General features: G+C 36.2%; 1 protein-coding gene across 8 annotated transcripts in view; it reads left to right on the top strand.

Annotated features, from left to right (window-relative positions):
- TMTC2 (transmembrane O-mannosyltransferase targeting cadherins 2) overlaps positions 1-24120 on the top strand; it is an 874097-nt gene that overhangs the window by 271131 nt on the left and 578846 nt on the right. For all 8 annotated transcript variants that reach the window (XR_014252178.1, XM_082418933.1, XM_082418934.1 and 5 more), the window contains one exon: positions 17471-17592. Coding sequence is in view for 7 of the 8 variants with exons in the window: in XM_082418933.1 (XP_082275059.1) it covers positions 17471-17592 (122 nt within the window). In the remaining variant the exon portion in view is untranslated. The remainder of the gene's footprint in view (positions 1-17470; positions 17593-24120) is intronic.

The raw sequence follows: 24120 nt of genomic DNA, 5'->3' as shown, positions 1-24120 counted from the left end.
GCTGCATTAAATAGGTAATATATTTTGTTTAAAGTTTCAATTAAACTCAGGACCAGAAGATATATGGTCCCTATGGGGAGTTTGAACATTTTCATGCCAGTGCTGGGATTGCCTAAGGATCATGCTTAGGTCTAGATGTTGCTTGCTTTCCTGGAAATATGATATGAGACAGTTGATTATATTTCACTGCTATTAAAACCACACGAGCCCACCTGTTACATTAATTCATACTTTTGCCAGTTTAGTGGTAAAGGAGAAGACTGAGGCTTAAAAACTTTATTTTTAAATTGAGTTATAAGGAAATGAATATATTCAAATTAATACCTAATTATATCCTTATTCTCTGATTCCCAAATAATTTCAATATGTTCTGCTTGAAAAATATGTTTTCTGAGGCTTCAATAGAAATAAATGAGAAAAAAAAGTGTATATTTTACTCTCTTATTGGGCACTATCCACGGAGTGAATCTTTTACTCAGTAATAAATATGGGTTGGATTGTTCTCAGAAAATTAAAGTGATGCTATGTTATACTTGGAAAATTAACTAAATTTTGAATTCTGACATTCTTAAAAGATGCCAATTTTGATGACATTGAGACGAAATGAACATAATCATGGGAAGAAGAAAATCTTGTATGAAGGATACAATCTTGAAAATCAATGTCAAGAAAATGATAAATTGTTGCACATATTTAGAATAGGCCAGTAATACAAATGAAGTTAAAAATTAAATACATTACTCATTGTACATACTTTGCTCTGTGTGTATTTATATTGACTTTTCCTAATAGGTAGGGAAAAGTTGTTTCCTACATGAAAATCTTATTTAACTCCCCTATGAACTGTTACTTAGTTGTGATTTTATTTACACTGACTGAAGCTATTGTCATATTCAAATTGAATAAAGCATTAAAATAGAACATGCAAAGTTTTGTTCCAGATGACAAGTCTTTTTTTTGCCAACATGTAAATTATGAGTATGGGGTTCTGTGAGCTGTTGTAGAATCTTATTTTTAAGTATTCATTAAAAATAGAATGAATCTAAAAATTTTTGATATATCTTAGTAATTAACATTAATATAAAAATTTATAGTATAAAATAAATTATTCATTACATATTATAGAGACATATTGCTTGATCCAGGAATACATATGAAATGTAATCCTAAGATGTGTATAAAACTGAAAATGCTTTTATTATTCTCTTCTGAGGTCTTCCTGCAAATATTTATATCCTATTTCTCTGAATACTATTATTTTCATTAATTCTTTCCAAGCTAGTACAACATTTACTCATTCTTTTTTATTTTTTCTGGTGTAAACTTTGGGTTTTTCTAAACACAATTTAGAAATTCCTTGCATATATTTTTAGTATTCCCTAAATATTTCAGTTGTATTAAGCCGTTTTATTTTATTCCACTGTAATTCTCTTGACGACAGTATTATAGTTTTGGGGAGTGGATCATCACCTCTAACATATACAGGGACACACACACACACAGTCTCACTTTCTCTTTTTTTGGAAAATCTGACCATTTTATGGGATGTCTCCAACATTCGTTGATTGATCGCTCTTAGTGATTAATTTCCTTGAAAACATAAAGGAAATTGGTTAGCCTAGAGAACTTTAGGATCCCCAATTGCAAAAAGAGACATAATAACATAGGCTCCTGGCTATTTTCCAAGTTAAATTTTGATGGCACATCAGATGTTTCCGGTATATAACACTAGGTAGTAGGAACCTTTTTAACTTTCACTGAAGTTTAACCTCTTTCTTCATGATTTGTGTTTTTACTTAATGAAACACGTTTTCATTTTTTTCCCCTGCATTTCCTCTCTTTGCTTTAAAACTACCCTTTCTGGCTTCAAGGGTTTCCCCTTAAGTTTGGTGCTGTAAGGACTTGCTAAAGAATTACGTACTGAACCTTTTCATAACCTTCAGTTTAAGACTTGGATTATATTTCATTTACTTCCAATCACTCCGCCCCAAAGGAAGAAGTTATAGCTGTTAAAGTCTGTTGTCAGATACTAAGTAGCCCTCCTAATTTCTGTAATCATTTTAATTTTTGTCTTTGTCTTTGCCTGCTCTGTTCACTACCTCTTAAGGATTTCCAGTCAGGACTAATATATCCAAGGTAACTGGACTCTGTCATCTTTATGATACCATGAGGCTGAGGAAAATATTAGGATGGAAATACAAAAGATTCACAAAATTTGACAGCCAATAGTTACAGCAAGCTTATGACATAAATAAATAAAGGCCAGACTCCCTAATGTTTCTATGTTAATGCTAATACCGTGAAGTAAAAAGTGAGAATTAAAATCACAGCAAGTTAAACTCTTGACATAATAGGCTCCTGATATCATGTGGTTCTGTCTGACCTATAGATTCTAGAAAAAGAAGTTACTTGGAAATTTTTCTTCGGTGACATACTGGGCAAAAATGTAACATCTAAATCCAAGTTGATACATAATGTGATCAATTATTTCTCAGATATTTATCAAGACTCTGTGGAGCCACTTATAATTTAGGTTGGAGGACAGATAAAGAGATGAAGTGTTTTCTGTCTGGCTCTACACATCTCATAGTCTAATTTAAGATCAGGAAGATTATAATTGGTGAGGTAAGTCCTATAGATACATTAAAAAGATGGGGGACAGATAGGAGTTGGAATAAATGAAGAATTGAGTATAATCTTAAATAGGAAAAGTCAATTTTGTAAATATTGCCATCTTTAATTGATCCCTGGATTATAATTCAATAGCAATAAACATCTCAAAAATTTATCAAAAATTTGACAAAATGATTCTAAAGTTTATCTGGTAGACTTAACAGGAAAATAGAACCAAGAAGGTTTAGAGAAGAATAATGGGTGAGACTTGCTCTACTTGATATTAAAATATTAGTATCAATAGAAGCTACAGTAATTAGAGCAGTGTTGCCCTGGCATAAAAACAGAAAATCTGACTAGTAGGACAGAATGGAGACCCCAGAAACAGATCAAAATTTACTAAATCTTTATAGATAATAGATGTGGAATTAAATATGATTGAGGGAAGGGAGTTTTTATAAAAGCTGATCTGGGAGAATTGATTAAATGTTTGGAAACAATAAAATTAGATATCTGCCTCACACCATATGGTAAAATGTATTTCATGTGGAATAAGTAGCTAATTTTAATAATGAAACTATATAAGTAGAAGAGAATATATGTCCCTCTGATGGAGAATAATTTTGTGCAAAATAGATAGTGATTAAACTACAAAGGAAAAGTCAACTTGATTTGCATATGTAAAAATTAAAATAGTCTGAAATGAAAAGCTATTACCATCTTTTGCCTATTATAAGGAAAAGATAAATGTCTTAATTTAAAAATGGTTTAAAACCATTAAACAGTGACCCACAATTTTAAAAAATTGATGGTTAAAATTTTATTAAAAAAATTTGTGAAAATATATGCATTTTCATTAGTTCAAGAATTCTACTGCTATATATGTATTCTAAGATAATAAGATAAAAATTTTTTAAAAAAGGTAATTACAAAGAAGGATGATAATTGCTGAAGTAGGTGTAGTACCTGCAAAAAAATTGGGAGGGAAATTTGAATACACAAAAAATTGATCTTGAATGAGAAAATATAATTTTGGAAAATTTATCATATTTCTTAATATAGTTTTAAAATGCTAGAAGGAACCCAAATATTTAAAACTAGCAAAATATTTTACTTATAATTAATTTTTTTCAAAATATAAAATAATTCTGGAAAAACACCAAAATTTTACCAATCACTATCTATGAGTGATGGGATTCATCTGATTTAATAAAATTATCATCTTTCAGATTTTCTACAATGAGTAGATATAATGTTTGTAATTAGATAATAAATATAAATATTAAAAAAATTTTTAAAGGATTAATCAGGACTTGGGCTAGTCAATCTTGAGTGGATCATCTAGAAAATCCATGAATATGACAGTTCCTTTTTAAACTAACTAGGATATTGTCACTGGTTTATGAAATGACTATGTAAATTACTGGACAGTGATGAATCTACAAATGATTATATAATTTAGGGGATTAAGGAGTTATTTAGTCTTAGCCCCTCATTTTGTGGATGATAAACTAAGGTCTTGTCAAATAACCTGTTTGTCTATAACCATACAAAGTTTTAATGGAAAAGTAAGAATTAGAAACCCAGCCATCTAATTACTCTTTTGGTATATAATTCATAATTCTGTGCTGCATCATAATTATAAATAATTTCGACAGGTAGATGGACAAACGAAGTTAATCAGTCAATTAATTAAAATGTGTTTATTTCATTTTAAAATTATGTGGCAAAATTAGTTCCTAAGGAAAGAATTAAAAGTAACATATAAAAAAAAAATCGTAAACTTGAAGATGGGTAAAGTGCTCATTAAAAGAAAAATGACCAGCACAGAAAAACACTTCTTATAAAAACCATCAATATAGGACTTCCTGGTGGCACATTGGTTAAGAATCCGCCTGCCAATGCAGGGGACACGGCTTCAAGCCCTGGTCCAGGAAGATCCCATATGCCGTGGAGCAGCTAAGCCTGTGCGCCACAACTACTGAAGCCCGCACGCCTAGAGCCCGTGCTGTGCAATAAGAGAAGCCACCGCAATGAGAAGACCGCGCACCACAGCGAAGGGTAGACCCCGTTCACCGCAACTAGAGAAAGCCCGCGCACAGCAACGAAGACCCATTGCAGCCAAAAAAAAAGAAAGAAAACAAAATAAACCTGCTATCTTAAATGGAATAGAAGCATTTCTTAAAAATGGAATGATTACGTTAGTGACCAGCCAAGTCCTTAAACTGGGAGAGCTTAGAAATTAGACAGATTACCATAGAACGCCTGACCTTCAGGCAAAGTATCCTAAAACACTTGCAATATTGACAATCAGATGCATTCACCATATCAGCAACAGAAAGCCTGCTAGAAATCATGTAGGGCTATTTTCTGAATGCTCCTATTCTTTACAGGCCAGAAAAACGCTATAACCTACGTGAGCCCTTTTACAAAGGTAGCATTTCTCCCCAGTGTGCTGGTGTCGCTGTATTTTACAAACATTCTTCTGAAACTTTTAGAACTTCTCAACTTATAGCTAGGCACATGCAATTCAGTGTTGTTCACACCTTTTGCACTCATGTTCCATTGTTCACTGTGATTTTGCTCATAACCACTTACCATCTGTTTTATTATTTACTTGATATTTTTCTTCCTTCTAAAACATATCTATGAAATCACATTTTTAAACACAGATTAAATGAAATTTATAAGTACTAAATTTAAAAAATTTTTTGTGTTGTTTCATATGCATCTAAAAATCAAACTTTGGAAAATACTGATAAATATATTTCTCTTCCAAGATTGTAAGTACCATGAAGGTGGGAATGACTGATACCTCATTAGCCTTTAGGTTTACCATCATATGCATTATCCATGTTGGCTAACCTAAATTGATATGCAAGATATGTATTTAAGATTTTTTTTTTTTTTTGGCTGAGCTGTGTGGCATGCGGGATCTTAGTTCCCTGACCAGGGATCGAACTTGTGCCCCCTGCATTGGGAGCGTGGAGTCTTAACCACTGGACCACCAGGGAAGTCCCTATTTAAGAACTTTTTTTAAAGAGATTTAACAATTACCGTAATAATTGAGAAAGTGGTGGGAATGTAAATTGATACAACCACTATGGAGAACACTATGGAGGTTCCTTAAAAAACTAAAAATAGAACTACTATACGACCCAGCAATCCCACTACTGGGCATATACCCTGAGAAAACCATAATTCAAAGAGTCATGCACCAAAATGTTCATTGCAGCTCTATTTACAATAGCCAGGACATGGAAGCAACCTAAGTGTCCATCATCAGATGAATGGATAAAGAAGATGTGGCACATATTTGCAATGGAATATTACTCAGCCATAAAAAGAAACAAAATTGAGTTATTTGTAGTGAGGTGGATGGACCTAGTGTCTGTCATACAGGGTGAAGTAAGTCAGAAAGAGAAAAACAAATACAGTATGCTAACACATATATATGGAATCTAAGGGAAAAAAAAAAAAAGGTCATGAAGAACCTAGGGGTAAGATGGGAATAAAGACACAGACCTACTAGAGAATGGACTTGAGGATATGGGGAGGGGGAAGGGTAAGCTGTGACAAAGTGAGAGAATGGCATGGACATATATACACTACCAAACGTAAGATAGATAGCTAGTGGGAAGCAGCCGCATAGCACAAGGAGATCAGCTTGGTGCTTTGTGACCACCTAGAGGGGTGGGATAGGGATGGTGGGAGGGAGGGAGATGCAAGAGGGAAGAGATATGGGAACATATGTATATGTATAACTGATTCACTTTGTTATAAAGCAGAAACGAACACACCATTGTAAAGCAATTACACTCCAATAAAGATGTTAAAAAAAAAAAAAAGAATTGAGAAAGGGGTGATTACTTTTGGTACCTGTGGTCAAAAAAATTTTTTTAAGTTGGGAAGGAGGGATAGATTGGGAGTTTGGGATTGACATGTACACATTGCTTTATTTAAAATAGATAACCAACAAGGACCTACTATATAGCACAGGGAACTCTGCTCAGTTTTCTGTAATAATCTAAATGGGAAAAGAATTTGAAAAAGAATAGATATATGTATATGTATAGCTGAATCACTTTGCTGTACACCTGAAACTAACACAACATTGTTAATCAACTATACTCCAATATAAAATAAAAATTTTTAAAAAAGGGAATTTGGAGGGTGGAAGAATTGCATAAGTTGGTCAAAAGATACAAACTTCCACTTATAAGACAAAGACGTACTAGGGCTGTAATGTACAACATGATGACTGTAGTTTACACTGCTATATGGTGTATTTGCTTAGGGAGTAGATCCTCAAATTTCTCATAACAGGGAAAAAAGCATTATTTTGTATCCATATGACATGATGGGTATTAACTAACCTTACTGTGGTAATCATTTCACAATATATATGTCAAGTCATAATGCTGTACACCTTAAACTTTTACAGTGCTGTATGCCACTTGTATCTAAATAAAGCTGAAAAAAATAGGGAATCTAAACTGAATCTTAACATAGAAATATATTCTCTTGAGCAAGGGCAGGAGAAACAAAAGGTAACACTAGCAGATAGGGGTAATATGTACCCCTACATGCTCTATTCTTTATCTGGTAGCTGGAGCTGTCCAGTAACTTGAAACATGAAAATTAGTGAGATCTAGACTCTTACATCATCAGTAATCCAGCATTCTTTCCTTTAAGGAGTTAGTCTTTGCCTTATTTAGATTCAGGGCTTTTTAGGGAGGAAGAGTGACATTATTTGTTCTACATCTGAAACTGGTTTATATCTGCCTGAAGCCAGCCTGGAGACATCAAAATCCCTTTTGTCTGTGAGTGAATTGGAAATAAATCTGGGTGATGAACCTGATCACTACATCATCACACTGCAAATCTTGGAATTCTTACGAAAGTAACTCTATTATGTCATTTTTGTGTGTGTGTATGTAGGGTGAGAAAGAAAAATAGTCATCATTGCTTCTTTCCTCCTGGGTAGTATAAACATTTTTTTTTCTATTATTGTAAGTTAAGAATTATAGTACCAGAGAAGATGACTTAACCCTCCTCCCTCCACCCCATTCCCAATCAAGTATCTTCATTCCCTTCCTTATTGAATTTACTGAACTTTCTTTTCCTGTGGCCATTTCCTTTATGGAATTTTTATGATTTTAATATTTTAATCAAGCTTGAAGGATTACATGTATACCATTCTCTCCTAATACTGAATCCACTGATGGCACTTTTTGCAGTTATTTTATCCCTTCTCTAATTATTTTTTTATAGTATTTGGACAGAGTGGAATAGTAGAAAAAAAAAGAGAGAATCTAATCTGAATCCTGAATCTGTCATTTGCTTGTTTTTGAACACTGAGCAAGTTGGTTAAGCTCAATGACCCATAGTCACTTTGTTTGTAAAATGAGACCAATACTAATTAGAGTGTAGGAATAATGTAAAAAGTATAAAGATAATGGGGGGGGGGGAGTGGGAGGGAGGCCCAAGAGAGAGGGGATGTATGCATACATATAGATGATTCACTTCATTGTACAGCAGAAACTAACACAACATTGTAAAGCAACTATACTCCAAAAATATATATATATATAATACTTTAGTAGGTATTCAATAAGTAATAAACTTTATATAGTAGGTAGCTTGATGCATTGGCAAAAAGTATGGGCTTTCGAGGCATTCACACCTTTTAAGATAGGTTTATTAACTGTTTAAGTCACTTATTATTCCTGTACCTTCCTCCACATTCACAAATGAGTGTTCTAACCCCTTGTATGAATTAGAAATGAGAAATATGAGGCTCCTACCTTGGCAGTGCCAGGGATATAGCAAATACTTGGGCTTGTATTGTTTGTTGCCTGAATCTTTATTGAGTTGCCTTTTAAACACATTTAAATTCATCCATGATCATTTTCTTGCATTTTAGGTTTTGCATCTTGATTTTATTACCACTTTTATGGGCTGTTTTGTGTTAAGGTTAACCTTAGAACTTTTTTTTTTTAATTAATTAATTTATTTATTTTTAATGGCTGTGTTGGGTCTTCGTTTCTGTGCGAGGGCTTTCTCTAGTTGCGGCAAGTGGGGGCCACTCTTCATCTTGGTGCACGGGCCTCTCACTATCGTGGCCTCTCTTGTTGCGGAGCACAGGCTCCAGATGTGCAGGCTCAGTAATTGTGGCTCACGGGCCCAGCTGCTCCGTGGCATGTGGGATCTTCCCAGACCAGGGCTCGAACCTGTGTCCCCTGCACTGGCAGGCAGACTCTCAACCACTACGCCACCAGGGAAGCCCTCATGACTCTTTTTGAATTATGGTTTTCTCAGGGTATGTGCCCAGTAGTGGGATTGCTGGGTTGTATGGTAGTTCTATTTTTAGTTTTTTAAGGAACCTCCATACTGTTCTCCATAGTGGCTGTATCAGTTTACATTCCCACCAACAGTGCAAGAGTGTTCCCTTTTCTCCACACCCTCTCCAGCATTTATTGTTTCTAGATTTTTTGATGATGGCCATTCTGACCTGTGTGAGATGATATCTCATTGTAGTTTTGATTTGCATTTCTCTAATGATTAATGATGTTGAACATTCTTTCATGTGTCTGTTGGCAATCTGTATATCTTCTTTGGAGAAATGTCTATTTAGGTCTTCTGCCCATTTTTGGATTGGGTTGTTTGTTTTTTGGTTATTGAGCTGTATGAGCTGCTTGTAAATCATGGAGATTAATCCTTTGTCAGTTGCTTCATTTGCAAATATTTTCTCCCATTCTGAGGGTTGTCTTTTCATCTTGTTTATGGTTTCCTTTGTTGTGCAAAAGCTTTTAAGTTTCATTAGGTCCCATTTGTTTATTTTCCTTTTTATTTCCATTTCTCTAGGAGTTGGGTCAAAAAGGATCTTGCTGTGATTTATGTCATAGAGTGTTCCGCCTATGTTTTCCTCTAAGAGTTTGATAGTGTCTGGCCTTACATTTAGGTCTTTAATCCATTTTGAGTTTATTTTTGTGTATGGTGTTAGGGAGTGTTATAATTTCATACTTTTACATGTACCTGTCCAGTTTTCCCAGCACCACTTATTGAAGAGGCTGTATTTTCTCCGCTGTATATGCTTGCCTCCTTTATCAAAGATAAGGTGACCATATGTGCGTGGGTTTATCTCTGGGCTTTCTATCCTGTTCCATTGATCTATATTTCTCTTTTGGTGGCAGTACCAAACTGGCTTGATTACTGTAGCTTTGTAATATAGTCTGAAGTCAGGAAGCCTGATTCTTCCAGCTCCATTTTTCGTTCTCAAGATTGCTTTGGCTATTCGGGGTCTTTTGTGTTTCCATACAAATTGTGAAATATTTTGTTCTAGTTCTGTGAAAATTGCCAGTGGTAGTTTGATAGGGATTGCATTGAATCTGTAGATTGCTTTGGGTAGTAGAGTCATTTTCACAATGTTGATTCTTCCAATCCAGGAACATGGTATATCTCTCCATCTATTTGTATCATCTTTAATTTCTTTCATCAGTGTCTTATAATTTTCTGCATACAGGTCTTTTGTCTCCTTAGGTAGGTTTATTCCTAGATATTTTCTTCTTTTTGTTGCAGTGGTAAATGGGAGTGTTTCCTTAATTTCACTTTCAGATGTTTCATCATTAGTGTATAGGAATGCCAGAGATTTCTGTGCATTAATTTTGTATCCTGCTACTTTACCAGATTCATTGATTAGTTCTAGTAGTTTTCTGGTGGCATCTTTAGGATTCTCTATGTATAGTATCATGCCATCTGCAAACAGTGACAGCTTTACTTCTTCTTTTCCGATTTGGATTCCTTTTATTTCTTTTTCTTCTCTGTATGCTGTGGCTAACACTTCCAAAACTATGTTGAATAATAGTGGTGAGAGTGGGCAACCTTGACTTGTTCCTGATCTTAGTGGAAATGGTTTCAGTTTTTCACCATTGAGGACAATGTTGGCTGTGGGTTTGTCATATATGGCCTTTATTATGTTGAAGAAAGTTCCCTCTATGCCTACTTTCTGCAGGGCTTTTATCATAAATGGGTGTTGAATTTTGTCGCAAGCTTTCTCTGCATCTATTGAGATGATCATATGGTTTTTCTCCTTCAATTTGTTAATATGATGTATCACGTTGATTGATTTGCGTATATTGAAGAATCCTTGCATTCCTGGAATAAACCCCACTTGATCATGGTGTATGATCCTTTTAATGTGCTGTTGGATTCTGTTTGCTAGTATTTTGTTGAGGATTTTTGCATCTATGTTCATCAGTGATATTGGCCTGTAGTTTTCTTTCTTTGTGACATCTTTGTCTGGTTTTGGTATCAGGGTGATGGTGGCCTCGTAGAATGAGTTTGGGAGTGTTCCTCCCTCTGCTATATTTTGGAAGAGTTTGAGAAGCATAGGTGTTAGCTCTTCTCTGAATGTTTGATAGAATTCGCCTGTGAAGCCATCTGGTCCTGGGGTTTTGTTTGTTGGAAGATTTTTAATCATAGTTTCAATTTCAGTGCTTGTGATTGGTCTGTTCATATTTTCTATTTCTTCCTGGTTCAGTCTCGGCAGGTTGTGCATTTCTAAGAATTTGTCCATTTCTTCCAGGTTGTCCATTTTATTGGCATAGAGTTGCTTGTAGTAATCTCTCATAATCGTTTGTATTTCTGCAGTGTCAGTTGTTACTTCTCCCTTTTCATTTCTAATTCTATTGATTTGAGCCTTCTCCCTTTTTCTCTTGATGAGTCTGGCTAATGGTTTATCAATTTTGTTTATCCTCTCAAAGAACCAGCTTTTAGTTTCATTGATCTTTGCTATTGTCTCCTTCATTTCTTTTTAATTTATTTCTTATCTGATCTTTATGATTTCTTTCCTTCTGCTGGCTTTGGGGTTTTTTTGTTCTTCTTTCTCTGATTGCTTTAGGTGCAAGGTTAGGTTGTTTATTCGAGATGTTTCCTGTTTCTTCATGTAGGCTTGTATTGCTATAAACTTCCCTCTTAGAACTGCTTTTGCTGCATCCCGTAGGTTTTGGGTCGTCGTGTCTCCATTGTCATTTGTTTCTAGGTATTTTTTGATTTCCCCTTTGATTTCTTCAGTGATCACTTCGTTATTAAGTAGTGTATTGTGTAGCCTCCATGTGTTTGTATTTTTTACAGATCTTTTCCTATAATTGATATGTAGTCTTATAGCATTGTGGTCAGAAAAGATACTTGATACGATTTCAATTTTCTTAAATTTACCAACGCTTGATTTGTGATCCAAGATATGATCTATCCTGGAGAATGTTCCATGAGCACTTGAGAAAAATGTTTATTCTGTTGTTTTTGGATGGAATGTCCTATAAGTATCAATTAAGTCCATCTTGTTTAATGTATCATTTAAAGCTTGTGTTTCCTTATTTATTTTCATTTTGGGTGATCTGTCCATTGGTGAAAGTGGGGTGTTAAAGTCCCCTACTATGATTGTGTTACTGTCGATTTCCCCTTTTATGGCTGTTAGTATTTGCCTTATGTATTGAGGTGCTCCTATGTTGGGTGCATAAATATTTACAATTGTTATACCTTCTTCTTGGATTGATCCCTTGATCATTATATAGTGTCCTTCTTTGTCTCTTGTAAAAGTCTTTATTTTAAAGTCTATTTTGTCTGATATGAGAATTGCTACTCCAGCTTTCTTTTGATTTCCATTTGCATGGAATATCTTTGTCCATCCCCTCACTTTCAGTCTGTATGTGTCCCTAGGTCTGAATTGGGTCTCTTGTAGACAGCATATATATGGGTCTTGTTTTTGTATCCATTCAGCCAGTCTGTGTCTTTTGGTGGGAGCATTTAATCCATTTACATTTAAGGTAATTATCGATATGTATGTTCCTATTCCCATTTTCTTAAATGTTTTGGGTTTGTTATTGTAGGTGTTTTCCTTCTCTTGTGTTTCTTGCCTAGAGAAGTTCCTTTAGCATTTGCTGTAAAGCTGGTTTGGTGGTGCTGAACTCTCTAAGCTTTTGCTTGTCTGTAAAGGTTTTAATTTCTCCATCAAATCTGAATGAGATCCTTGCTGGGTAGAGTAGTCTTGGTTGTAGGTTTTTCTCCTTCATCACTTTAAGTATATCCTGCCACTCCCTTCTGGCTTGCAGAGTTTCTGCTGAAAGGTCAGCTGTTAACCTTATGGGGATTCCCTTGTGTGTTATTTGTTGTTTTTCCCTTGCTGCTTTTAATATGTTTTCTTTATATTTAATTTTGGATAGTTTGATTAATATGTGTCTTGGCATGTTTCTCCTTGGATTTATCCTGTATGGGACTCTCTGTGCTTCCAGGACTTGATTAACTATTTCCTTTCCCATATTAGGGAAGTTTTCAACTATCATCTCTTCAAATATTTTCTCAGTCCCTTTCTTTTTCTCTTCTTCTTCTGGGACCCCTATAATTCGAATGTTGGTGCGTTTAATGTTGTCCCAGAGGTCTCTGAGACTGTCCTCAGTTCTTTTCTTTCTTTTTTCTTTATTCTGCTCTGCAGTAGTTATTTCCAGTATTTTATCTTCCAGGTCACTTACCCGTTCTTCTGCCTCAGTTATTCTGCTATTGATCCCGTCTAGAGTATTTTTAATTTCATTTATTTTGTTTTTCATCATTGCTTGGTTCCTCTTTAGTTCTTCTATGTCCTTGTTAAATGTTTCTTGCATTTTGTCTATTTCCAAGATTTTGGATCATCCTTACTATCATTATTCTGAATTCTTTTTCAGGTAGACTACCTATTTCCTCTTCATTTGTTAGGTCTGGTGTGTTTTGACCCTGCTCCTTCATCTGCTGTGTGTTTTTCTGTCTTCTCATTTTGCTTATCTTACTGTGTTTGGGGTCTCCTTTTCACAGGCTGCAGGTTCGTAGTTCCAGTTGTTTTTGGTATCTGTCCCCAGTGGCTAAGGTTGGTTCAGTGGGTTGTGTAGGCTTCCTGGTGGAGGGGACTAGTGCCTGTGTTCTGGTGGATGAGGCTAGATCTTGTCTTACTGGTGGGCACGTCCATGTCTGGTGGTGTGTTTTGGGGTGTCTGTGGCCTTATTATGATTTTAGGCAGCCTCTCTGCTAATGGATGGGGCTGTGTTCCTGTCTTGCTAGTTGTTTGGCATAGAGTGTCCAGCACTGTAGCTTGCTGGTCGTTGAGTGAAGCTGGGTCTTGATGTTGACATGGAGATCTCTGAGAGATTTTCGCCGTTTGGTATTACATGGAGCTGGGAGGTCTCTTGTGGACCAGTGTCCTGAAGTTGGCTCTCCCACCTCAGAGGCACAGCCCTGATGCCTGGCTGGAGCACCAAGAGCCTTTCATCCACACGGCTCAGAATAAAAGGGAGAAAAAATAGAAAGAGAGAAAGAAAGGGGATAAAATAAAATAAAATAAAATAAACCTATTATAATAAAAAATAAGAAAAAAAATTATTAAGAAAAAATTTTTTTTTAATTTTTAAAAATATATTTATTAATTTTTTATAATAAAAAATAGAAAAAATTATTAAGAAAAAATGTATTAAGAAAAAATTTTTTAATTTTTTTAAAATAAAAATTAAGAAAAAAATTATTGAGAAAAAAATTTTTTTAAATTTTTTTAAATAAAAAGTAAGGAAAAAAATTATTAAGAAAAAATTTATTAAGAAAAAAAATTTTTTAAGTAAAAAAAAAAAAATCGGACGGACCGAACCCTAGGACAAATGGTGAAAGCAAAGCTATACAGACAAAATCTCACCCAGAAGCATACACATATACACTCACAAAAAAAGGAAAAGGGGAAAAATTAATATATCCTGCTCCCAAAGTCCACCTCCTGAATTTGGGATGATTCGTTGTCTATTCAGGTATTCCACAGATGCAGGTATATCAAGTTGTTTATGGAGCTTTAATCCGCTGCTTCTGAGGCTGCTGGGAGAAATTTCGGTTTCTCTTCTTTGTTTGTACAGCTCCTGGGGTTCAGCTTTGGATTTGGACCCGCCTTTGCGTGTAGGTCGTGTAGGTCACCTGAGGGTGTCTGTTCTTCGTTCACACAGGGCGGGGTTAAAGGAGCAGCTGCTTCGGGGGCTCTGGCTCACTCAGACGGGGGGGGGGAGGGAGGGGTACAGAGGAGGCGGGGAGAGCCTGCAGTGGCAGAGGCCGGCGTGACATTGCAGCAGGCTGCGGGCGCGCCGTGCGTTCTCCCGGGAAAGTTGTCCATGTATCACGGGAGCCTGGCAGTGGCGGGCTGCACAGGCTCCCGGGAGGGGCGGTGTGGACAGTGACCTGTGCTTGCACACAGGCTTCTTGGTGGCGGCAGCAGCAGCCTCAGCGTCTCATGCCTGTCTCTGGGGTCCGCGCTGATAGCCGCAGCTCGCACCCGTCTCTGGAGCTCCTTTAAGCGGCGCTCTGAATCCCCTCTCCTCGCGCACCAGGAAACACAGAGGCAAGAAAAAGTCTCTTGCCTCTTCAGCAGCTGTAGACTTTTTCCCGGACTCCCTCCCGGCTAGCTGTGGCGCACTAGCCCCTTCAGGCTGTGTTTACGCAGCCGACCCCAGTCGTCTCCCTCCGAGCCGACCGAAGCCTGAGCCTAAGCTCCCAGCCCCCGCCCGCCCCGGCGGGTGAGCAGACAAGCCTCTCGGGCTGGTGAGTGCTGCTCGGCACCGAGCCTCTGTGCGGGAGTCTCTCCGCTTTGCCCTCCGCACCCCTGTGGCTGCGCTCTCCTCCGTGGCTCCGAAGCTTCGCCCCTCCGCCACCCGCAGTCTCCGCCCACGAAGGGGCTTCCTAGTGCGTGGAAACCTTTCCTCCTTCACAGCTCCCTCCCACTGGTGCAGGTCTCGTCCCTATTCTTTTGTCTCTGTTATTTCTTTTTTCTTTTGCCCTACCCAAGTACGTGGGGAGTTTCTTGCCTTTTGGGAGGTCTGAAATCTTCTGCCAGCGTTCAGCGGGTGTTCTGTAGGAGCAGTTCCGCGTGTAGATGTATTTCTAATGTATCTGTGGGAAGGAAGGTGATCTCCGCGTCTTACTCTTCCGCCATCTTGCCCCGACCCCCTAACTCTGAAATTAGTATGTGTTTTCTTCTGGCTTTAGAATCCCTTTTAGAGATAAATAGTTCGATTTGGTTGATCATTAATTGCTTTACAATTTTTAATATCCAGGATTGTGTATCTTTTCTGTTATATAAATCATATCTAGTATCGTTTTAGTATGAAGAAGTGGTTCACTCTCCCTAAGGAAAATTACTATTTGTTTTGTTTGGAAATATTTATTAGTTCAACATGGCAAAAAGAAAATTGTATGACATTGTTTCACTTATTAGGAGATATTATAATTAAAAAATATAATTATTGCAGAAACATGTAAAAAGTTTTTTAAATCCATGCCTAATCCTACCACCCTAACAACTATGAATGTTTTGTATATTTTATTCTAGTTTGTGGTCTTTGCTTCAGGATTTCTTGCATCTCACCCTGAGCATTTGATTAAATCTAACCAAATTCTTCTTAAATGCGAACACATTTTAAGCTTTAGGAAAAACATTTTTTTTCGAGCTATCATTTTTATGATAATATAGTTTAGTGACTTTTCTCAGAACTAGAAACACATAGATGTGTGTGAGTGGTACCTACATTTTTATGCATGTTACATATAATTTGTCACCAATATTTTTACTAACCGGTCAAGCAGAGGGCACTCAAAAGGTCAGGAGACACAAATCAATTCAGTTCATCAGACATATTTCTATTGACAATGCTGTGCTAATGCAAAAAGAATTTGATTAAAATAAAAGCAAGCTACCTCTTCCTTTGAAGCAAAGATGTACAACCAGTGTGGGTAACACATTTAGGAAAAGCCTCTGATTATTCCTCTAAATGGAAAAAGCCATCATAATTATGATTAGTTAAGCTATAAAAGTCTGCTTGAAAAATAATGCAGGTCACCAGTCTGTTGCCTGGTCTCAGAAATTAAGTAGCTTCAACATTTGCAGTGTTTATTATAACTATAATATTTAACTTAAATACACAAATCATCTTAAAATACACTTTTACCATCAGGGGAATATTCTACCATACTATGAGCATAGAAGGGAGAGGGGGGTGATAATAAGCAGGCAACTGATACACTTTTGGCTTTATTTCCAATTTTTTTCTCTTGCTTGGCTGTTAGTGAAATGCTATTTGGTGGGCAAAATTTGTGTAATTTGAAAGTAACAGCTGATGGCTGAAAGGCCTTAGACTAGCTTTGCACATGGTGATGGGCATGCTAAGTAACTGTCATATATTCACTGGATCTTCCAAAGGAAACTGGTAAATTTTATTTACTTATTAAAATATAAAACGCAAATAATTTCTGAAAAAACTAAAATCTAGCACCAATGCTTAAACCCAAATATTTTTAACTCCTTCATTTAATCTTACTTTCTCAACAAGGTTGTCAACCTTAGAGGGTAGGACCTTGAACTTCTGTTGTCTAGGTGCTGCATAATACTCTCCAATTAGTAGTTATCCTATAAATACTTGAGTGTCTGAAGGAATGAATGAATGTGAATAAAAAAGAACAAATGATTGTACATAAGGAAGACCCAACCTTAAAAAAAAAAAAGAAATGATGACAAAGCACATATTCTTGGGAGTTAGATGTTTCTAAGTTAAAAAAAAAAAATCAAAGCTTTATCATGTACTACATTTTTGACTTTTAGGCATTTCACTTAATTTCTCCAAACACAGGTTTTCTCATCTGTGAAATAGACATGATGGTGACTTTTGGGGAATCAAATGAGGTAACGGATGAGAGTACTTGCCACAGAATCTGAAAATGTGTGGAATATAAACATGATGATGTGATCTGTTGCAAATGTTCTTGGAAAGCTGTATCCTCATACTGATTTTCATGATTCTCTTGCCAGGTGAAGCGTACATGCGACTAAGCAAGCTCCCTGAAGCAGAGCATTGGTATATGGAATCACTGAGATCCAAGACAGACCACATCCCTGCTCATCTCACCTATGGGAAACTGCTTGCTCTAACAGTGAGTAACTCCCTTTCTCACCCTTTAGAAACTGGTTCTGCCTGTGCAGACTGAGGCAGATAGGGTCTGAGGTACTGGTTCCTGGCCAGTTAACCCAGATTGTTAGGATTTAATGATGATAATACTAAGTTAGAACTCTGTACAGAAAAATATAGAAAAATGCATTCCTTTGGCTATGGGGTTTGCCATAGATAAAATATGATATGTATCCTTGATGTAACTTAATTGAATGTATAAATGGAGAACTCCAAATGTGTGATTATATAATGAACTTGTCAAAATAACAATATTTGTATAAAGACTATGTTCTCCAAGCCAGTGTTAACCCCAGATTGGCTATAATGTGGAAGTAAGTCTGATTCTTTCCAAAAAGCCAGCGTTATATAAGATACTGCACGTGTGTCCATCACTGTCACCTAGAATTCCTACTAATTGGAAATCATTCTGTAAGAGAAATGGAGCCATCATTTGGCCACCCACTATGTGACAAGCTCTCTTGGCCACATTTCTGTGAAAGTGGTATTATTTGAAGTGTAAGAAAGTGTTGATATTCTACCTTTGTGACTTACAAAAACTGTAATTTTATGTGCCTCAAAGTAGTATTAATGTTTTTATTTTATACAATCGGGGATTGTTCAAAATATTTAAGTAACTTTTCACCCAGCTGATAAATGGTACAACTAGCCTCAGTCCTAATCTGAATCTATTATCTGTGTTATTTTAGTTATATCCCTTAATCTCTCTCCAATATTACTAAAGATAAATGAACACTAGCAAAACGTAGAGCAAATGGTCAGGAAAGTGATTGCTAAGTGAATTCGTAGAAGGCTGTCTTATAATTATTTGAAAATAATAACATTTTTATTTCCCACAGAAGATGATAAGCTAAACACTTAAAAGTATTATGTATCCATTCTAAGATATCACTAAAATGTTACTAAAGAGATTATATAAGCAGACTAAGTAACCAGAAAACATCCCACTAAAAAACATCTAGATATGCCTAATAAACTACAACAGATATGCTCTTAATGCATGGCTGAGCTCAAGGTGTAGAAAGAGAATTTCCCAGGGATGGAAATGAAGCAATAACTGAACACCAGAACAGTAAACAGTAGGCTGTTCCTACAGCTGATTTGGGATAGTTTACCAGTTGCAACAACCCATGGGAAGGAGCTTATTGTTTGTTTTCCTTCTTGTTGGAATAAGAGACAAAACCTTGGACCAACAGAAGGCCAGGAATTAGATGCCTAAATAAAGCAGGAAAGTTCATATCCTCAGTGAAAGAATAATGTAGAAAAAGTTCACATACTGATACAAGAGGGCAGCATGAAAGTTTGTCTATCTCAGCATGGAATCTGAAATCTTTGCAGAGAATTTGTCACTATCATCCTCCCTTTACCAGGGTTTGGGTTTTGAATTTACTTTACTTGAATGATCAGGGAATTCCTAGGCCAAGAAATTAAAGTCAGTCCACTAAAACCTCTAGCTGAAGACGTTACTGAAGGTGTCCTTCGAAAGAACACAGTTAAATCTAGAAGGAGTTACTAAGCGGGGAGCAAATAGACTGGTGAACAAAGAAGTGGTGATTATGTGGGTAAATCAGAATAAACTTTTACTGAATAAAACTATTGAGAAGGAATAACCTCACAGGAACAATCAGAATGGGAGGGGAGATGAAATTTAAGCTGATTTTTTTGGAAGCCAGAAAGCAGAAAGAGGTATTACAACTGATTCGTCAGAACAGAGTAAACAACCATCTAAAGGGAGTTTGGAACGGGGTAACAATGAGAAGAAAGCTGGAGAGACTCAAGACGTGGCGGCAGCTGGCATAGAAGAGAGTGAGTTAAGGAGTATGAAATAGGGTAATCAGTTGTAACTTACATATGTGGCAGTCAGGTTTCTCCCCACGTGCTCAGTGCTAGCAAGCCGGCACTCACCTCCAAGTGGGGAACGGATGCTCACAGTGGCGGAGCGGTTGGATGAGAGAGCTCCGTGACTCAGGAACAGCTTGCGCAGTCAAAGGTGGAATGCAGAGGGGACTGAAAAGAGGATTGATTGAATGTCTTCCAGTGGAGTACTCAGATTGTCAGTACCGCTCCCCTGCCACACGCAGAACACAAGCTACACAAAGTTCATACCCCCTCAGCAACACATATACACACACCTCACCTCCCAAGAAATGGTTGCATTCTTATCTGGAGAAGCTGAATCACTGTAGGGGAAAGATTTCCATATACCTACCTTTGGAGGTCCCTGAAAATGAGTAGCTCCCAAACCAGACAAACAAAAGTGACTCCAGTCTAGAAAGCATACTTATGCCTAAGGAGTTCATTCAGCTTTTATTAACTTTTAAATAAAAAGTTTATTTTTTAATGGGCAACCAAGGATCATCAGTCATATTAGGGAAGCCTCAAATGTAAAAGATTGGAACTGAAACAAATGATTAGCAAAAGGAAACTGAAGGAAACAAAAGAAAAAAAAAATCCTTAGAGATGGTAATATAGCATTTTGTGAAATGCAGGATGCCATAAAAAATAAATAATGAAAAAACAAGAAAGAGCTTTTAGAAGTTAAAAAAAAAATGATGGTAAAACAATTTTCATTTGAAGGATAAGAAAATAAAGGTGAGTAAACGTTTTCATACATAAACATAAAGATGAAGAAAAATATATATGAAAGAAGAAATTATGAAATAAATTAATATAGGGGCCCAAAAAAAGAAGGAACAGAGAAAGGGAAAGAACATTACTTAGAATTGGAGGGTGTAAGTTGCCATTTTGGCCATCTATAGGATCATAATATGTCTAGTTTAATCAGTTAGAAAAAAATTATTTTACCTTATGAAAACCTGTTCCATTTCCTATTCTGATAGGCTGATAATTCACACAGCTCCATATAAAAGTAGAATGCATGTATAACTTTGGCCTCAACTACTGTCTTTGAGATGTCCTTATGGAATTCAAATGGAAACATTTTTAATTAGATTGGGAAATGGCCACCTTCAAAGAATCTAAAAGTTTCAAATGCCTGATTTACCTCCCTGCCAAAAAAAATCATTTAGAAAAAAAAAAAAACTGAATGCTTAAATGTACTTAATTCTGAATATACCTAGATTGTGACACTAGTTTGGATATAGAAACTACGTGTCTTTTAAATTTTTTTTTCCTTCTTCTTTTCACGCCTGAATAATTTGTTTCCTGTACCAAAAATATGATTTTACAGGCTGCTTTATTTTTCAGAAGGTATTTTTAAAAACAAGATTTAGCAGTTTTAATTTACTGAAACATATGGAAGGAAGGGAAGGAAAGACATGTATTACAATCAAATTTTAATCCCCACCCCCACCATCAAGAGAACTTCCGTAGTTTCTGACTTGCTGATTAGATGAAATACAAATCCTATTATGGAATGACTTAAACTCAAAGTGCCAAAAACTCCACAACCATCCTTAACAGTCTCTTTTTGAATTATGAGATTTGGCAAATTTCTGATCCCAGTGGATTGCTTTTGTCTAATTTTGGGTTTCTTGGCCTGGTAATATGCCATTGACTTAACATGGAATTGGCAAGGTAGAAAATACCACACATTTGACTTCTGAATGCTTTAAATATAAAATATTATAAAATGGAATTGGCTATTACTCTCAAGAGAAGAAGAATAGAAATGGAATTGTGTTTTTACTGTTCCATCAAAACTGACCGAAGGCAAAATATGTAAAACTGACGTGCAACAAAATTAGACTTAGACTATAGAGTAGGACTTCATATAAAGAATTATATTTTTCTGAGACAAATTAGACAAAAAATTGATTATTGGTGCTTTTATTATAGCCAGTGGAATGATTCACTCGAGCATTTTTGTACAAAATTTTCTTTAAGAATTTGTAGTACTTATAGTATTTAGAAAAGTTCAAAAAGATTTGGAATTTCCCAGAATGCTCTGACAAATTCCATAGATCAAATCCTTTTTTATTTCTCTGACAAAAATGTCCCTTTCCTCTCTCTACCTGTTCAAATTTTATTTCCTCTGTGAAGTCTTGCCTGAGTCTTTCAAGCAATGATTTTTTCCTTTCTCTGTACTTCCATGGCACTGGTTTCAGTATCTCTATAATAGCACATTTTAGATTGAATGGCAGACATAAATCTATCTTTTGACCCTGGACATGGGACAGGGACTAAGTCTTAACTTATCTTTTTATATCTTTAGTATATGGCATTTCAGTATCTTGATAACTATCCCTGTACCCTCCTTTTGCATTTCCCTTGTTAAGTTACATAAGGGCTGGGCATAGGTCATTTTTTCCCCCCAGTTTTATTTAGATATAATGACATATAGTACTGTATAAGTGAAAGGTATACAGGGTGCCTGACTTTTTAATATTTCTGTTTCCCTAGCCTGATTCTCATGTCCTTATTAGTCCCTTCATTTTGCCAACACATGTATTGAGATTTGTTAATCCATGCTAGGGATCACTCTAATTCCCAATGATATATACTGAATAAATGAATAAGAGTGGCATGATTGTAGAGTGGATAGAGTGTAATCTTCCAAGACCCTGGAAGGGGAGGTGGTCACAAGAGGATTGTACATCTCTTGAGTGCCTGTGATTGATATATGTTATTTCATGTAGCTTTACAACGAGTACTGTCCTCTTTTTATAAATGAGAAAACTGAGCTTCAAAGATTTAAGGAATGTCCCCAAGAATAAATAAGCCACTAAATAGTAGAATTGGATACATCCTCAAGGATTTCTGAATTAAGCATCATTAATTTTCATTCTATATTAAATAATTTTGTGTGGAGCTTTTTCCCTCCTTTTATACTTGATCAGAGATTCTAAAAGGAAGTTAGTGCTCCTGCCTCCCCATTTTTTTTTTTAATTAAATTTATTTTTTATTTTTTGGCTGTGTCGGGTCTTTGTTGCTGCACGCGGGCTTTCTCTAGTTGTGGCGAGCGGGGGCTACTCCTCATTGCAGTGCGTGGGCTTCTCACTGCCGTGCATGGGCTTCTCATTGCGGTGGCTTCTCTTGTTGCAGAGCATGGGCTCTAGGCACGTGGGCTTCAGTAGTTGTGGTGCGCAGGCTCGGTAGTTGTGGCGCATGGGCTTAGTCGCTCCGTGGCATGTGGGATCTTCCCAGGCCAGGGATTGACCCTGTGTCCCCTGTATTGGCAGGCGGATTCTTAACCACTGTGCCACCAGGGAAGTCCCATCCCCGTTTTTTATAACTTATTTTTAGACATTACCTCTAAATGCTAGTTTAGTTTGAATGGGTAAACGCATTTTTATTATTAGGCGTTATAGGTCATTAACTAAGGGTTTTGGCTATTGGCAAAACTTTTAACTTTTAACATTAACTTTTGGCTATTGGCACTTTTGGGTCCTACATTACAACTCAAATACAAATGTTCCAGGGTACCCTAGAGAATAGTTAGTTCTGCTTTAGGGTCACTGGTAACCTCCATGGTTACATATAGTTGGACCTGGGTGACATCTCTTTAGAATATATGGAACTTTCATACCAATGTCATATCCAATTAAAATACTAAACACAAGCTGTCTTTAAAATTGATTTATTCCTTGTTTGAACTTTGTTACCTAGGGCTAATGCCATGAATTTAAAATTGGGCATGCATTAAGAGAGAAAAGAAGGAATAACATTTCCATTATTACGGTGTTTCAGATGGTTTTATAGTTGTTTCTAAACCTGTGTGTGTTCTCTAGTTGTGTGTACATCCTTACTTTGATTTTTTTTGTTCGTCCTCCTTCCTTTTGTCTTTGTTCAATTTATTTCAGCCGAATATTTTACAGTTTTTGTGAGCCAGTAAAATTAATATTGACTTAAATTGTAGTAAAAGCAACTTGGCTGTTAGCTTATTTTCCAGATTTAGGTTAGTAAGAGAGAAGGAAGGATATGGAAGACTCTGACAGTAATTCTTGATACAGCAAACCTTTATTTTGGCTACTGTATGGAAATACTGAGCCAGATTTCTGTGTCTAGCCAAAGTTAATTGGGCTACATAAAACTCCAGTTGTGAAAGTACTTGAAGTTCCATGGAAAAGTTCCATACCCCAGGCTAAAATGGTGTCAGTGTAGTCTATCTGGAGTGCAGCGCTGTGTGTTTCCTTCGGCCTTTTGTCATAATCATTACTATTTAGAGCTGAGATTATTTTTCCATTTGCTCCTCTTTAAAGCAAAGCTCTTCCCATTTTGCACGTTGACTAACATTTAGGTTCCTTTGTTTTATTATAATCACTGCACAGTCATGTTTAGATTGGAGGGAGCAGGGAACAAAAAATTTTCCTGTGACTCTCACTGAATGATTATTATGGATATATACCATTGAAGTTGCAAATTTATTCTGTGAAAAGAGAAGGCATATATCATATATATCATGCTACTGAAATATTGGATAACATATAGAAGAAAATTTAATTTAATATAGTGCTCAGCTAAACATTTTATATGAAATTGCCTCATCTAAACTTTATGATTTAGCATTCTGGAAGTTACCATTGTATTATTT

Source organism: Balaenoptera physalus (genome assembly GCF_965194825.1).
Source record: "Balaenoptera physalus genome assembly, chromosome: 13".
Lineage (NCBI taxonomy): Eukaryota > Metazoa > Chordata > Mammalia > Artiodactyla > Balaenopteridae > Balaenoptera > Balaenoptera physalus.
This window is presented reverse-complemented; position numbering and strand designations above follow the sequence as displayed.